General features: G+C 36.0%; 1 protein-coding gene across 2 annotated transcripts; it reads right to left on the reverse strand.

Moving 5' to 3' along the window:
- Positions 1–10899: 10899 nt before the first annotated feature.
- On the reverse strand, positions 10900–15904 carry LOC131953803 (uncharacterized). 2 transcript variants are annotated; one of them, XM_059317175.1, is made up of 5 exons: positions 15714–15904; positions 14765–14888; positions 13066–13202; positions 12074–12116; positions 10900–11103 (listed from the first exon to the last, which is right to left on the reverse strand). In XM_059317175.1, exons 1-5 carry the CDS (start codon positions 15766–15768, stop codon positions 10953–10955), a joined length of 510 nt encoding a protein of 169 aa, XP_059173158.1. In that variant the 5' UTR covers positions 15769–15904; the 3' UTR covers positions 10900–10952. The 2 variants fall into 2 exon arrangements, with proteins under 2 accessions (XP_059173158.1, XP_059173157.1); XM_059317174.1 differs by having other exon boundaries at positions 12074–12194.
- Between the last annotated feature and the right edge of the window lie 728 nt (positions 15905–16632).

Consider the following 16632-nt stretch of genomic DNA (forward strand, 5'->3'; position numbering starts at 1 on the left):
TGTAATAAAAGCGCGATGGTATATATACCGTATTTGTTCACTAAACTACCCACAGGCTGTCTGTAATTAAACATAAGGGCAGTGGCGTCGCTAGGTCGGTTTACACCCGATGAGGTGTCACCCCCCCCCCCCCCCAATAATGTGTAATAAATGTTTACGCTATTGGAATAGCTATTAGATTGTTATATAAATGCATGCAGCTTTCGTAATGTTAATTTAGATAAACGAAATTTCGTCCCAAGGCAAGATTCCATATTTCATCATGTCCATTCACCTCTTAAGAGCCCCCAGTGTTTCGGTGGGCGGGGGTGGGGCAAGGACGGGACACGTTGGTAAAAGTAAGTTTTCTATGTTCTATATTAATTCCATTTCGATCAGGGGCTAGACTTTCTTTGGGGGGGGGGTGGGGGGCTTTGAAACTTTATCTTAAGTTAGGGAAGCTAAATGTTACTGGGTCGGCCTATAGAACTCACGATAATATCCCTTCATACGCCGATATTTAATTTAATTTAATTTTAATTTTGCCCCAAGGCAGTGGCGCAGCGAGTTCGGGTGTCAGCCGGTGCGCACCTAATGGTGTCACCCCCCCCCCCCCCCCTCCTTCCCCCGTTACCCACACGGTGATTGCTTTAAACTGTGCTCAGATAATACTAACGTTTTTTTATCTATATTCGTTTATAAATACAGCTGGGTGTTGCATGTTTTCTTTATCATTAGCAGGTTTACGTCATGGTGTCACCACCCCTCCCCTCTCTACACCTGTGTCGGGATTTGTCAACTTTGCTCTTAAAAGACTATTCAATTTACTCTAATTAATCATATAATTACGTGAAATTATTAATTTTCTCTTTTTATTAATTGCTATTTTTTGCCTTGGTGTCACCCCCTAAATGGTGTCACCCGTTGCGGTCAGCACCCCCGCCACCTTCCCTCGCTACACCTCTGTCCAAAGGACATCTTACTACTTTTTAAAAAAAATATCTGGGTGTATGGATTTATTGCATTCGGACTGTAAACTCCGTAGTATAAATGTATATTTAGCCGATGTATCGTTTTCTTACTATTAACTTATTTTGAGCCGATTTATCTAGCGAAGAACATGAAGATGGTTGGACCAACTGCAAAGAATGAGAGCAGACGCATTGGCTAGGACTGCTCTCAGATGAACAACATAAGGTAAGAGAAAACAAGGACGGCCAAAAGAAACATGGAGAAGATCAATGAGAAAGAGTTGAAGGAGAGAGGCCTAACATTCATAGATATATCGGATATAGGGCTGGTAAGTAGGTCATCAACCAGTTCTACGGCTGAATAAAAATTGTATGAGCCAAAGAACTGGTTGGTGACCTACTTACCAGCCCTATAGCTAGGGACGTGAGGAAATGACGCACGCTTGTTGATGCCTTGTGTGAAAATAAGCACTAAGGTATCGAATCCTAAATAAATCGATTTAGCTTGGATACCTGACTCAGATGGGGGGATGGTAAACTAAAGAGGTTGTGGCTCTTTTTAACATAATATATCGACACTAGTAGGATAGTGGACGGTGTGGTTGAACGGTAACGCATACGCCGTAGGATATGAGTGGAATTTAAATTATGTATAATAACAGAAGAGTAAAATGACAGCGTCGTCAAATGAATAGGACTATACATTAATACGTACCATGGTTTTTTTTATTACTTTCAGGGCAAAGATTGATTGCAAGAAACATCACACACATTAATTTTAAAGCAACCTAAAATATACTAATTACTATCTAAGACAACCACAAAAAATCAACTAGTGACTATGCCAAACTTAGTCATCGTGTGGAACCCACAATAAGTAGACTTCACCTGTTTCTGTCTTTTCAGCATATGAAGGGATAGTGTGGTCAGACCCTTGCTCTGTCGAAATAGGTGTTTTTAAAAGAAAATCAAAAAGTATATACACTCAGAAAAGGACATATCATTAACGACTCAATTACACACACAATGTATTAATTAAAGCTAAACTTAAGAAATTTAATATGTTTCAAAGGGGGTGATAACAGCTTAGAAAATGATTAGGTAAACATTTTCAAAAGTGGTATTTAAAACAATGGTCAAGCTTCTTAGTTTAATTTAATAGTAAATTTAAACAGTAAAGGGTAGTCTGCATTTTATATATAATGCCAGTTTTTTTTTTTTTTTATAAATCGGCCTAGGTAAGTGTTGATTTGCATTTAGCCTCAAGTATTATAATACTTTTAAGGTCAGGTATGGTCATTCTATTTCCACAGATATATTTGTAGACAATATTGGGGCCCTGTTGAGGTAGATCGAAACTAGGAAGGCGATTGATACTTGTTTTAATAATAAGTTTATAGGACTATTTTTAATTATGTTTGTAATATAATTAAACTTGTGTTCATATGAGTTTATTGGGTGTGGCTTTGAATGCTAGGTTATGAAATGGTGGTGTGTAAATATGAAATGAGATTCGATTTTTGTATATACACTTGGCTAAGTACAAAATGAATTAATATTTGTAGCTAGTTTTAGCGACATAATGGTTCGTTTAATCGTTCGGTTTAATATATTTTAAAGGAGAGCACGTTGTTTTAAAGTTAGAGTTTGCATTGGAGAATGGTTTCAGATATATGTTAGAGTTTAGACATTAAGTTTTATTTGGAGTTTAGATACAAAGTTTAGAGTGCTACAGTGTAGGTCTATAAGGAGAAAACGTTGCTTTTCGTGAAAACACGTTGTGCAGGAATGTGTGTGGGTTTAAGTCACAGGGTGTCGTGTATTTAATTGTGTGTGATTGTGTGTGTCTTTACGTGTACGTGTTTGCAATACGTGTTCAGTAATAAATATTTCGTTTCCCCGATAAAGCTATAAAGATACAGAATATAAAAGAAAGGAATTTAATTAAAAATGCATCTGTTGCATATCTTTCTACATCTAGATTGTTAGCCAGTTTTTAAGGTTGCATTGGGGTTTTTGTTTAAATTTAATCATCTATAATCTAGTATCACACGATCGCACTTAATTAAAAGGGGATTTTGATGAATATGTATCTGTATTTCGGAAGCTGTCAAAGTGAAGCAGAGTTAGTTATTCTATCGAATAAGGGGCATCACTCATGGTCAGCAGTATGATTTCAAAACTTTTTACCTCTAAAGGGACGGAGTGGTCTAGCGGTAGAAAGCTGTACTGCTAGCCCGTAAGTCTTGAGTCCGAACCCGGGTTCAAGTCAGTAGACCGACTTGAGTCCACCAACTCTGATGGGTACGTAACTCATATTCCGAGGTCACAGAAGCAAGTGAACACTAGATAGACCCGTAAAGTTCGGAAGGGAACTTTACTTCTTTTTTTTATTTTACCTTTACGTCCCCAGCTAAGGAGCCTTAACTGTTAATATATATATATATATATATATATATATATATATATATATATATATATATATATATATATATATATATCGTCATGGAGACTATAGAAAACACCAAGCTGTAAGCGCGCCTAGCAGCCCCCTATCTTCCTCTCTAGGCATATCCCTACCACCCCCACCACAAACATGGTCTGGTGAGCTGTGGTTCGTGATTAAATGTTTATAAACATAGAGCCGGGTTTAGTGACGGCTATTAGGGGCGGATAATTTAAGTTGAAACGATTTTAAACTTAGGGGAGGTAACTAAGAGGAGGCTGCTTTCTGGGGGGGGGGTTGTAGGGTAGGGTTTGGGGGAAAGGAGGGTGGGGGTATCGTCCTTAACGACCTACTGATAGTGTTTTAAAGCATATATTTTCAGTGGCAGCATTGGTACTATCGAATTCACAAACTATGAAAAGTAGAAAATAAAACAACAAAATAGCAACATATGGTACGCCGCGGGTCGGTTCGTGCTTAATAATTTGTCTCGGTATAATAGAATAGTCAGCTACTAATCCATCCCACGCTTTGCAAAACATATTAAACGCTGAGTTTAATATTGATATGGATTTCTGTACAAGGTACAGTAAGGGCCTGTTTGAAAGAGATGCGGCTGTGGTCAAGCGAGAAAGCGTATGGTTTTAATCCCTAAAGTCCCAAGTTCTTACTCCGGGCAATTAGGGTTGTCATATGGGACTGCTGCTACGCCTTTAAGAATTAAAAGTCTAAAATCAGACAACTACTTCCTTTGAAAGGCTGTGAGTACAAATCCAGAAAGTAAAGCATAAGTAGGAGTCAATTGCCCTAATATTGCATATTGTTGGAGTAATTGATGTGATTCACTTTTAAAGTTAAATTGAAGAATGAAGAAAAAAAATTTAAAATTGAATTTTTAAAAGCTCTTGCAGTTTTAAGTATCTCTGTGTGGGCGTCTTACACTTGTATGTACTGTGTTGGCGGCTGTTTGGGTGTGGCATTTCGCAAATATAATTTCCTTGACAAAGCAATAAAGATAGGTGACACAAAGGACAGGAATGTAATTAAAGGACACAACAGAAAATCTGTTACAGGGCATTCTATAATCGAGAATAATATAATACTTTTAGTTCAGCAGTAATCCTGATAAGTTTGCTAGATATTATACAGAATGTATACAGCCCATACCAATCAGTTCTTATTAATATGTACACAGGTGATTCTAGATGATTCATCATAATCATCATCATCATGATTATCATCATCATCATCATCATCATTATCATCATCACCATCACCATCATCATCACCATCATCACCATCATCATCGTCATCATCATTATCACTATCATCATCCTCATCCTCATCATCACCATCACCATCACCATCATCACCATCACCATCATCGTCATCATAATCATCGCTTAGTGCTTATTTTCACACAAGGCATCAACAAGTGAGCGCCATTTCCTCCTTTCCATAGCTATAGCCAAACCAACAACACCAACTTGACCTTGCTTCATTTACAGACGAGCTCTTCCACATTCCCCCTCACTCAATAAGAAAACATACGAACTATAACTTAACATATTGTTTCGTATCTCAAATACAACCATCTATGAGGCTAATTTACATTGTCCTCCTAACATGATTATCCGTAAACAAACATGTATTTTTAATCAATTCGACACACAATTAATTATATAAGCTGTACCCACGATTACTATAAGTTTTTATTCTCTAACCAGGATTAAGTAGTTATTATTAATTATTACAGACTAGCTGTAGTGAAATATCAGTTAGCTGTTGTATTTTAGCGTCCGCTAGACTGACTTGGAAGATCTTTATTATCTTCATCATCTTCATCAGTTTTATAATCTCCTTCGTCATCCTCATCTTCATTATCTTCATCATCTTCACCATCTTCATAAGCTGTTCCTTTAACAGCATCTACATCTTCATCATCACCTACTTCATTTTCATCATCTTCTTTATCTTCACCATTTTCATCTCCATCTTAATCTTCAATATCTTCTACATCATCTTCATCATCTTCATTATCTACATCATCTTCCTTATCTTTTTTATCATACATGCATAATATGACTAATGAGGAGGTCATAGAAAAAAAAAGTGAAAGTAGTTTGTACTCTAGATAAAACAAAACTACGATGGTTTTTGAAGACTATTATATACCATTGATTTATGTTTATTTACCTCTGCGGTATTTCGATCGACCACCGTTGTATGTCTGTCTAGCACTGTGGTATGTCTGTCTAGCACTGTGGTATGTCTGTCTACCACTGTGGTATGTCTGTCTATCACTGTGGTATGTCTGTCTACCACTGTGGTATGTCTGTCTACCACTGTGGTATGTCTGACTACCACTGTGGTATGTCTATCTAGCACAGCGGTATGCCTGTCTAGCACTGTTGTATGTCTGTCTACCCCTATGGTCTGTCAGTCTAACACTGGGGTTTAGAAAATGTAATTTAAAGTATTGCAGTTTCATTTATTGTGTTGTTCTGGATTGTGAAATGCGTGTGCCTTTTGTTACGTTTTTAATTAAATTCTTTAGTATTACATGCCTTGATCTAGCTCAATAAAAAATGGAATGTATTTAAATGTATTTAAATCAAACACACATACACGCACACAAACACACACACACATACACACATGGTAAACTTGGTGACCCGTCAAAAGAGCGCACGACAAAAGAGCGCCGACATAAGAGCGCAGACAAAAGAGCGCCGACATAAGAGCGCCGACATAAGAGCGCACCAATTTGCCGACAAAAGAGCGCCGACATAAGAGCGCAAACTAAAGATCTAAAAACCATATTTAATAAATAGCAACAAGAAAATTTACTCATATCAGACGTCATCGTTTGAATCTAACTCTTTATTGCTTCATTAAAAAACTAATTGTTCGGTTTCTTTAACTAAAAAACTGATATAATTAACATGAAGTCGAATTATTCAAAACGCAACGTAGTAACACATACAAAGATTTTAAAAGTTAGGCCTAAAGTGAGAGTATAAACTAAAATGAAATGTAACAAAATGAAAATAATTTCAGATTAATAAAATGTTTCTTTATAGTTGCATTTATAATGTTAAGTTGTGGGCTATACCCCGTAGGTAGTCCATCATTGAATCATTCGCATAGGTTGAAACAATCGTCTGCAATCTTCGGTTCAGCTGAACATATTTGTTCTTTGAAGCTTCTGGTCGATTAACTCCAGCCAGATGACGTTCCAGTTCGATTTCGATGTGATCTTGTATCAGACGAAACTGGTTGATCAATTTATAAACTGAAGGATGATTGCAATCTACCGTTTGTTGGAATGCGCGATGCCATGCCTCGACTGAGTTGTTCGTACGTGGTAGATTTTCAGAGACACGATTATGGATATTCCAAATAGCAAGAGCGAAGCGTGGGTCACCTCGACGGTTTCTCCTTCGCCTCCCTATGTAACTATCCTCCCAATAATCTACCAGTGGCATAATTTCTGCAGGACTAGCTTCTACTAAATGCTCGAATGTGGTACAGACATCATTTACATAAACAAAACTTAAGGCAAGCAGCATCTTCACTGTCATTCGACATTCCTCGTTGTCGTGATACAGTTCCATCCGTACTTCCATCAGCATTTGCTTTGTCCTTTCGATATCTGTAGCCTTCGACCAATAAGATAACCTTCCCTTTCTGTGATTCTATCTTCTCCATGTAACTTGGGCTAGAAATTTTTTTCAAACTGCATTTATAGCATATCAACCACAATATATAAATAAACACATGTCGTTTTATCGTACCGCCGATTGTTTAATGCCATATTTGTTTAGCTTACAACATGTGTTTTTATAATTGACTGCGCTCTTTTGTCGGCGCTCTTATGTCGGCGCTCTTTTGTCTGCGCTCGTATGTCTGCGCTCTTATGTCTGCGCTCTTTTGTCTGCGCTCTTTTGTCGGCGCTCTTTTGTCGTGCGCTCTTTTGACGGGGTGCCCAAGCTGCCGGTAAACTTAATCCATATATGTTCATGTTTCGAATTACATTCCTTTAAAACGTACACTAACTATCCCTTGAGCAACATATATTTTGAAATTTTAACTCAAGCTAACAAAAGAAAAACAAACGTATATCTAAATTACATTACCGTAGGCCCCATAATCAATTGTTTTAACAAAATATAAAAAGTTAACAAACAATACAATCAAACCATATTTGTCAAAATAATCACATTTTAAAATAATTTACGAGAAAAAAAATATAAGTTAAAATTGACACGTGGACGTCTTTCTGTCTCATGTGTTAAATTAGATAACAGATTAAAGGAACTTTTACCTCTCTAGGGACTACAGATTACCAATGAAGGGACTGTTCAATAATCTCTCTCTCTCTCTCTCTCTCTCTCTCTCTCTCTCTCTATATATATATATATATATATATATATATATATATATATATATATATATATATATATATATATATATATATATATATATATATATATATATGATAGAGACAGACCCATTATCTCGCTCCAGTATTTTCCATTTTGAGATATCTCACAATCGGGCAAGTGTCTGTCGTAATTTTTCACAGAAACAAATTTTTCGTTTTTAATTCTAATTCGTTCGAGGGTGCGGTAGACGTTCTTCGGGGGAGGGGGGATGCTTGCTTGACAGAAATTGTGAAAGAAACTTTGGTCAAATATAAGCTTAGGTGCAGGTTTAGGGTAATGATACGATATTATTTAGTATATAATAGCGTGGGGGAGGAGAGGTGCAAGACTGCCGGGAACCAAGAAGGGTTTGCTCTCGACCCTAACCAGATATCTTGACTTTAAGCGGCGGCCTTCACGTGGCTTCGGAAGAGTGCCACTAGTCGGAGCAAGCTCATGACACCCCTAATGGGTGCGGAATGGCTAGTGGTAGGCAACAGCAGCTAGAGGTTTTTGATCTGGCCGAGTAGAACTGCTGTATGCGCTAGGTTCAAAGAATGGCCGAACGCCCCCCAAGATCAAGCTGGGTACCAGGCGGTAGGACGACGTCCCGCGTCTGGTGGGTGGGGAAGGAAAGCCCGGTGAGAGCCGACGGAAGTAGCGACCGATGTGTGGGAAACTCTTATGGTCGGAGATTGCTACACTGAGGCCTGCCTGGCTAATGGAAGTCAACATTCTGAGCCGGTTTCCGTATAAGGAAGGAAGATCAAATTACCAGATAAAGTATCGTGGTGATATCAACAATCATAAACTGAAATCCTTATGATAACAAAAGCGTGTACTCAGTGTACTCTCAGCTCTGAAGAGTACATGACTGTCATTAGGGAATGTAAAGGCGGTTGGTATTAGCGCTGACCACACTATCTCTTCATATGCCTAATTCACTGAAAAAGGTGAACTCTATTCCACCTACCCCATGGACTGTCCGATTTCAAATGGTACAGTGTACCTATCGTTATTTGTCATGCTTTCTAAGTCATTCCACTGGTATTTAAGTACATAACTAGCTGCCATTTTCTCTTATCTCAAACAATTAAATCCAATGTACAAGCAATCTTCTTATTTATTCCTACAGGCGTTAGTTAAAAAGAATTTTAGGGCAAGCAAACAACAGATCAGCGTAAACCTACACATTTAAAAGTAATTTTCAAATTTTATGAGATCAATCATTTTTTTATTTTTTAATATAATAGTTTATTACAATTCATTTGTACTAAAAATGTTATCAACAATTAGAATTAAATATGTCATATGCATAAATGCTACAGGATGAAAGCATACAGAACATTTGTAAAAGCGTAGTATATATTTAAAAAACTCGTTTTGTAGCTGTTAGTATATTATTTTAAATTGGCACTTTCATTTTCTCAACTAAACTATTATTTGTTCTTCCCCTTCAAATCATTACATTTTTAATGAGTTACTATATATTTTCTTTAAAATTACTGTTTAGCATAATAATAAGGTATGGGTTAGATCACCTTATTGCTCACACGCTTCTTTACTAGTATTTGCACAAACAAGCTTTAGCTTTTCGAAAAGTTATGATTCTGACTTGTAAACAAGTATATTTTTTTCCAGAAGTTTGGTTATCCATTTTTGGAAGCATTTTAACTTTTATCCTCAGCATTTTTAATGGTCTCAACTAAATTTACTGGAGGTATGTAAGTATATGTTCGTTAAGTACAACTTTACGGGCTGATCGTCTTGAAGTTAGTTGACATTGTGTCTATTTTTCTTTACATTAATGCAGCTCCTTTCCCCAGCCCCCACTCAAAATAATGGCATACATGGCATACAGTTTTTAAACACAATCAACATAAATTATGTTCATCTGTATAAGTTGCATGCGGAGATGTTCTAGATCAGCTGACATACAAGTGACCTGCAATTTCAATTCCTGCTAGTATCGGCGAAGTTAAGTAAAATCTTACTCTAAGTGACACTTTGTTCAATTAACCAATGTCTCTAGATTGATCATAAAACCCAACGATCGTATACCTTCCATATAAAAGATGTATAATTGAATTGAGTTTGACAAACGCTACAGTAGTAAATTATGATCAATATGTGAGTGGTTGGCGGTCCATATCGAGTAGGAATAATACAGAGATCAGACTTACATAAATGTTAAAATGGGTTTACATTGTGACAAAAAGAAGCACCTCACTCCTGCATGGCGCTGAGGTAGGCGTCGAGAAGTAAGCTAACACGTATATTTTTGATGAGTCATAATATGACAATTTTTAAATCACACTTTTTGTTAGGTTGGTCTATTTGCCGTTTTGTTTGAATTAATTTTTTATGAAACTTTAACTTTTTTAATTTAATTAAACTCTGAAAAGATGCCACTTTTATTGAAGTGGACGTAGGGGGGAGCGGGGAACTGTTCTCCCCCTGCTCTCCTCCCCCCCCCCCACCCCTGCATACGTAACAGATGACGACTGAATTCGGGACATATTCTCGTTCAAAATATCTCACGGAAGATTGATCTCAGGACAAATTATCTCAAGACTTCTATCTGATAATTAATTAAAATAAAGTATTGTTTTTTTATTACTATTAGGCCAATGTGAATTAGTTTTGGCATATCTTTGTTTTATTTATTTTTGTCGAATGATTTGAACATAAATATCGTGCTATTTTACAGTGTGTTACCCGGGTGTCGTTCTGCTTGCTATTTGTTATTGACACATTATAAATGCAGCAGGCATTACATTGCAACACTATTTTATCAACACTTTAAATGTATATCTTTGCTCATTATATTGTGTCATTGTTTAATATTCTCTTTTCTACTTTTCTAAAGCCCATGCGTAATTCGCTAAAACCGAAACTATTGGTTTCGATTGGTATTTTGTTTTTGTATTACTTTTCAGGTATTTAAATAAAATTATTAACCCTATATTAGTATGATGGTATAATAAAAACGAATTTCTTAACTATTTTAAAACGTTTTTTTTTTATAATAACCATTCATAACCGAACACGTAAAGATTATTAACAAAACGTTCAATACAGTTTGCAGGATTTTATTGAGGGAAAATAGCAAACACTGTTTCCCATAACTTATTTTGATATAACATTTGAATATTCTGAGTCGATTTCACCGATCATAAAATATATTGAGATGATATCCCCAAATAAGTTGGCAGCTGTGAGACCACACTTTTCCAGTAAAGAATCTGCAACACAGTCTTTGAATTGTCCTCGAAAGCATCTATAAAAGAAAGAGTCATAGTTACAATAAAGTAGGGATTAAACCTGAAATAGGTTACTAGGTTACATAAATAAAGAAACAAGCAAACAAATAAATACATAAATGAATAAATGAATACACAAATAAATGTATAAATAAATTCATAATAATATAAAACCAAAAATATAAAAACTTATATATATATATATATATATATATATATATATATATATATATATATATATATATATAATTATATATATATATAATTATATATATATATAATTATATATTATATATTATATATTATATATTATATATTATATATATTATATATATATATATATATATATATAGGCATACATATTACTACTTATTGGGGATATGCATCTACATATAGGGCCTATATTATATAAACTTAATATACACAATTATATGTATATATATATATGTATATATATATATATAATATTGCATTAACTATGGGTTTATAATACCATTTGTGATACTGTGTGTGTGTGGTGTGTAGTGAGAACAGCGTGTTACCCTGTGTATAACGGTGTGTCAATTTGTGTGTGAAGTACCTATAAGAGCTGGGTGGACTCAGAGACGTCCTGAATACAGGAGCCCGTTGTTTTAAACCTGAGATTTCTGGGTTAGCAGTCGAACGCTCCACACTTCAGCTTTTTATTTTAGTGTATTGTGACAGCACCATTCCATTATCATCTACCGCGATTCATTACGATACACTAAAGTGCAACTAAGTTTATTGCAATATATACACACATTTCTCTATACTCGTTCACACTATACTGCGATACATCATAACGCGTAAAACACGACTTTACACCACATAACATTGAAATACACAGCAATAATGTATTTCTTCAATCAGCATCTTTCCTTTCAATGCAATCATGTTTTACAAACCCATTTTTTTCGATTGTGTAGGCCTATATTTTTCAAGTAAGTAGTTTATAAATAGTCTTACCTAAGTGAAAATGAGTTGTCTGATCTGAAGCACGTATCCATTTCTGTAGTGCAATTAGTTATAGTATACATAACCGAATGAGGATTGTCCAAGCACTTGGTCGCATAAAGTTGTATATAAGCTGGGAAAATTAGATGCTATGAAAGTCATAAAGCAGTGTATTAAAACATACGTTATTTTTGATATAGGTGTAGTTGTAGGTGTTGGAGTTGGTGTAGGTGTATATGCAGGTGCAGGTGTAGGCGTAGGTATATTTGTATGTGTAGGTGAATGTGTATATGTAGGTATAGGTGCAAGTGTAAGTGTAGGTGTATGTGTATGTGTAGGTGCAGGTTCAGGTGCAGGTGCAGGTGTAGGTGTAGGTGTAGGTGTAGGTGTAGGTGTAGGTGTAGGTGTAGGTGTAGGTGTAGGTGTAGGTGTAGGTGTAGGTGTAGGTGTAGGTGTAGGTGTAGGTGTAGGTGTAGGTGTAGGTGTAGGTGTAGGTGTAGGTGTAGGTGTAGGTGTAGGTGTAGGTGTAGGTGTAGGTGTAGGTGTAGGCGTAGGTGTCGGTGTAGGTGTAGGTGTAGGTGTAGGTGTAGGTGTAGGTGTAGGTGTAGGTGTAGGTGTAGGTGTAGGTGTAGGTGTAGGTGTAGGTGTAGGTGTAGGTGTAGGTGTAGGTGTAGGTGTAGGTGTAGGTGTAGGTGTAGGTGTAGGTGTAGGTGTAGGTGTAGGTGTAGGTGTAGGTGTAGGTGTAGGTGTAGGTGTAGGTGTAGGTGTAGGTGTAGGTGTAGGTGTAGGTGTAGGTGTAGGTGTAGGTGTAGGTGTAGGTGTAGGTGTATGTGTAGGTGTAGGTGTAGGTGTAGGTGTAGGTGTAGGTGTAGGTGCAATAGCATAATCAAGTGCAGGTGCAGGCGCAGACACATGCGAAGATGCATCTGCAGGGTAAGTGTTGATTTTGTGTGCAGTGTATTAGACCCATAAGAATATGTTTTTTTTTCCTTAGAATTGCTTACCTGCATTTCCAGATTGACTGCAAAGGTCAAATACGAAAGTTTCTGCTTCGCTCATTTTATCCAGCTTCTCTTGCCATTCTTCGGTCTTACATTTGTTTTTTATATTTTTCAAACACGTTTTCAAATTATTTTTTGCGCTTGAAACAATCACATAAATAACCATTGAATAAACAATATTAAAGAACTGTGTTTTTTTTTATAAATGTATTACAAAACTTGTATATCAGATAAATAAACCTAAACTTTCTCAAATATTCTTATATAACACTACCGGGGCAGGCAACTCGGGATACAGACATATTTTTTAATCAACTTTTAATTACTTAAACTTTTTAGATATAACATCACCTCGTAAAAATAAGAATTGCGCACCAAGTGCGGAATAATATTAGTACTTTATACTTTCATTATGAAAAATCGACATTTTGCGTAAATTACTAATAAAAATTTGACAGAAGGCAGAAAATTAGATCTTTTACCTATAGGAAATTTTTATTTATCTATCTTAAACAGTACTCAAGTTTAGGCTTTTGAAAATAAAAAAAATAGAATAAGTTCCACTTCCGATTATCGGAAATAGCTGAAAAGTTGACAAAAACTACACATTTGATATAATACTTGTGTATGCAATTGAATTTTTGTTTTTGCTGTACCCTTCCGTAAAGTGTTCTAATCAACTCCCTAAAGTTTCATGGCGATCGGATGAACGGTGTCACACCACATCCGACTTTTATGTTTTTATATACCGTTTTTCAATCGATCCCTACCCGGGCGTCAAAACCCTGAGAATTTGAAAATCTTTTTTTTTTCGCAATAAAAACCTCCCTCTTGGAAAAAAATACTCAAGAACTTCCCAGTTTCATGTCGATCAGATGAAAGGTGTATCAATGCATTATATTGGTTAGTACCTTGCTTCTGGTTTGACCACTTTTCGAATATTTCCCTTATCTACCTCTATTTTGTCTGCTATAGCAGAATTGTAGTCTACGATACCGGAATGTTTTAATTGATACTGTTATCAACTTTTTATTTGTTTTAGTGTAAACGCTTATTGAACAATAGGTGACTTCAGTCAGTTTTGTTTTTTGGGAGGAGACGTTGAAGAGACGAATTTTTTTTTCTAGTTAGCTCACTCAATTATCTGACAATGCAATGTATAAGCATATAGTTAGCATGTTAGTATAAGCTTCTAATTAATATATTAGTATAAGTCATCAAATTAGCATAGAAGTACTCTTAGAATATAGACATGTTCGACTCCTTTTATTCTGGAATATTCTAAATGTTTTTAATAGATCAGTGGTTCTTAATTTTGATTTTGGCAGGTACCGGGCCCTACCATTTTCATATTAGCATTTGCCGAACCATTATTAATAGTTAGCACCGATAAAATCCTTTCGCCATTCACATGTATCCTGTGTGTGTCTTTGCCTCAGCCTACACATTTGAGACTGACTGGCATATCCCCTGGGGTTCGATCGAACCCAGGTAAAGAACCACTGGTATAGAGTATCTCGACATTTTTACAGTGTTAACGTTACCAGTAACTATTTTACTATCTTGGGTTAGCTGTTTATGACTTGACGACGTTTATGTGGTGACATAATTCCACACGCGATATAATTAAAATAACGATCTCCGCTTGAAGTAATAAATAATGAAAATGTCCCGACTATGTCGTTGAAGAATTTTTACTCACTCGCATGTTTCCGCATATTTTTTGCTGTCAAATTTCATAGGGTCTGAATTGTGCAGTGGAAAGTTTTTTAAAAAACAATCAGCTTCTTTCTCGCAATTGTTTTTAGGCACTTCATTTTGTTTGCCTAAAATAAAATAGAGATGTCAACAAATGATCATAGATAAACAAGCGACACACAAACACACAGATTCACTCACAGACACACAGACACATAGACACATATACACACAAACACATGTGTATGTTTGTTTACAAAATATTTTTAGAAAATTTAAAGAGCGAAAATATTTTTAAAAGTCACATTGATACCGAATATTAAAAGCTAATACTTCTTAAATAAAATAAGCTTAGAAAATAATTTTATCATGAATACAAAACCTGTAATATTATAAAAAAAATAGGTATAGCGAAAGACAAACTAAAACAATGTTCTCCTAAAGGTTTCTACTGTTATTAGAAAAAATAAAAATATAAGAATGCACATATACAATGATAATTTGTTAGCCAGTAATATTAAAGTAGTTGTTAAGCCACAGCTATGGGCTTATTTCAATTTTTAGCCGAATATTATCACTTGAAAAATAGGATGAAATATAAAAAGAAATTTTATTAAAATAACATGGGACGGCGCGGCCTAGCGATAGAGCTAACTCGATCACCTCGAGTTCAAATCTGGGTTCAAGTCAATGGAAGTTCATGAGTCCACCCAGCTCTGATAAGTACCTTACACACCTTAGAGAAAATAAAGTCGGCTGGGCTTAGTGCTAGCCTGCGTGTAACCTCTACTTCAACTGCCCAATCTAGATCTAAAGAGGAATCATTACATTTATGATTACTAAAGTAACACAACAACTTCTCATCAAGTTACGTGTAGCTGAAATGACGTCAATTAAAGACGCGTCACAAAGAGAAGTTTATCAAACATGTCATAAATGGAAATGTCTCTTACCTGCAAGGATGACAGACGCGATGCATGCCACGCAAAATTTGAACAACACGGACATGTTGAGAAGAATTGATTCTGGTCTACTCGTGATTCTCGTGTATTGTAGAAGTGTGATCGAAGGCTGTTTGCATACAGAGATGATAGCTTACACGTAGTGTTTGGACAAATGTAATAACAACGCTATGGTATATGTACCGTATTTGTTCACTAAACTACCCACAGGCTTTCTGTAATTTAACATAGGTGCAGTGGCGTCGTTAGTTTTCTACATAAATTCCATTTCGTTCAGGGGTAGACTTTCTTCGGGGTGTGGGGGGGGGGGGGGTGGGGGGAGGGGGGCTTTGAAACTCTGTGCGCTTCTATCTTAAGTTAGGTAGCTAAATGTTACTGGGTATAGAACTGACGATAATATCGCTTCATATTTAATTTAACTTAATTTTGCCCTAAGGCAGTTGCGTAGCGAGGTAGGGTTTCACCTGGTGCGGCACCTAATGGTGTCATCCCCCCTCCCGTAAGAAAGAATATATATATATATATATATATATATATATATATATATTCCATATACACTTGTAAGTATGTGTATACGCATGTGTAATATGTATTCTTTTATTTTCTCCTGGTTTGTTTTTTTTACTCCCCCCCCTCCATTGTTCGATTCTCAACCAAACTGTTTTCCTCGGGCATATTTTGCAACGTTGAGTTGATGAAACTTTGCTCTTAAAAGACTTTTTAATTCACTCTAATTAATCATTTAATTACGTGAAATTATCAATTTTCTCTATATATATATTGTAATTTTTTTGCCTTGGCGTCACCCCCCTAAATGGTCTCCCCCGGTGCGGCCCGCACCCCCCGCACCCCCCTCGCTACGCTCTGCCACTACTTTTTCTTTTTGCGCTTTTTTCCGTTTGCGTTTTAT

The sequence above is a fragment of the Physella acuta genome, unplaced genomic scaffold, assembly GCF_028476545.2.
Source record: "Physella acuta isolate Inbredline_101_S28 unplaced genomic scaffold, ASM2847654v3 ptg000952l, whole genome shotgun sequence".
Taxonomy (NCBI): domain Eukaryota; kingdom Metazoa; phylum Mollusca; class Gastropoda; family Physidae; genus Physella; species Physella acuta.

Coding starts and splice junctions, on each gene's coding strand:
- LOC131953803 (XM_059317174.1), bottom strand. CDS start 15,768: ATGTCCGTGTTGTTCAAATTTTGCGTGGCATGCATCGCGTCTGTCATC. Junction 12,195..13,065: donor CAGTCAATCTGGAAATGCAG/GTAAGCAATTCT, acceptor TAATTTTCCCAG/CTTATATACAACTTTATGCG. Junction 11,104..12,073: donor GACAACTCATTTTCACTTAG/GTAAGACTATTT, acceptor TTTCTTTTATAG/ATGCTTTCGAGGACAATTCA.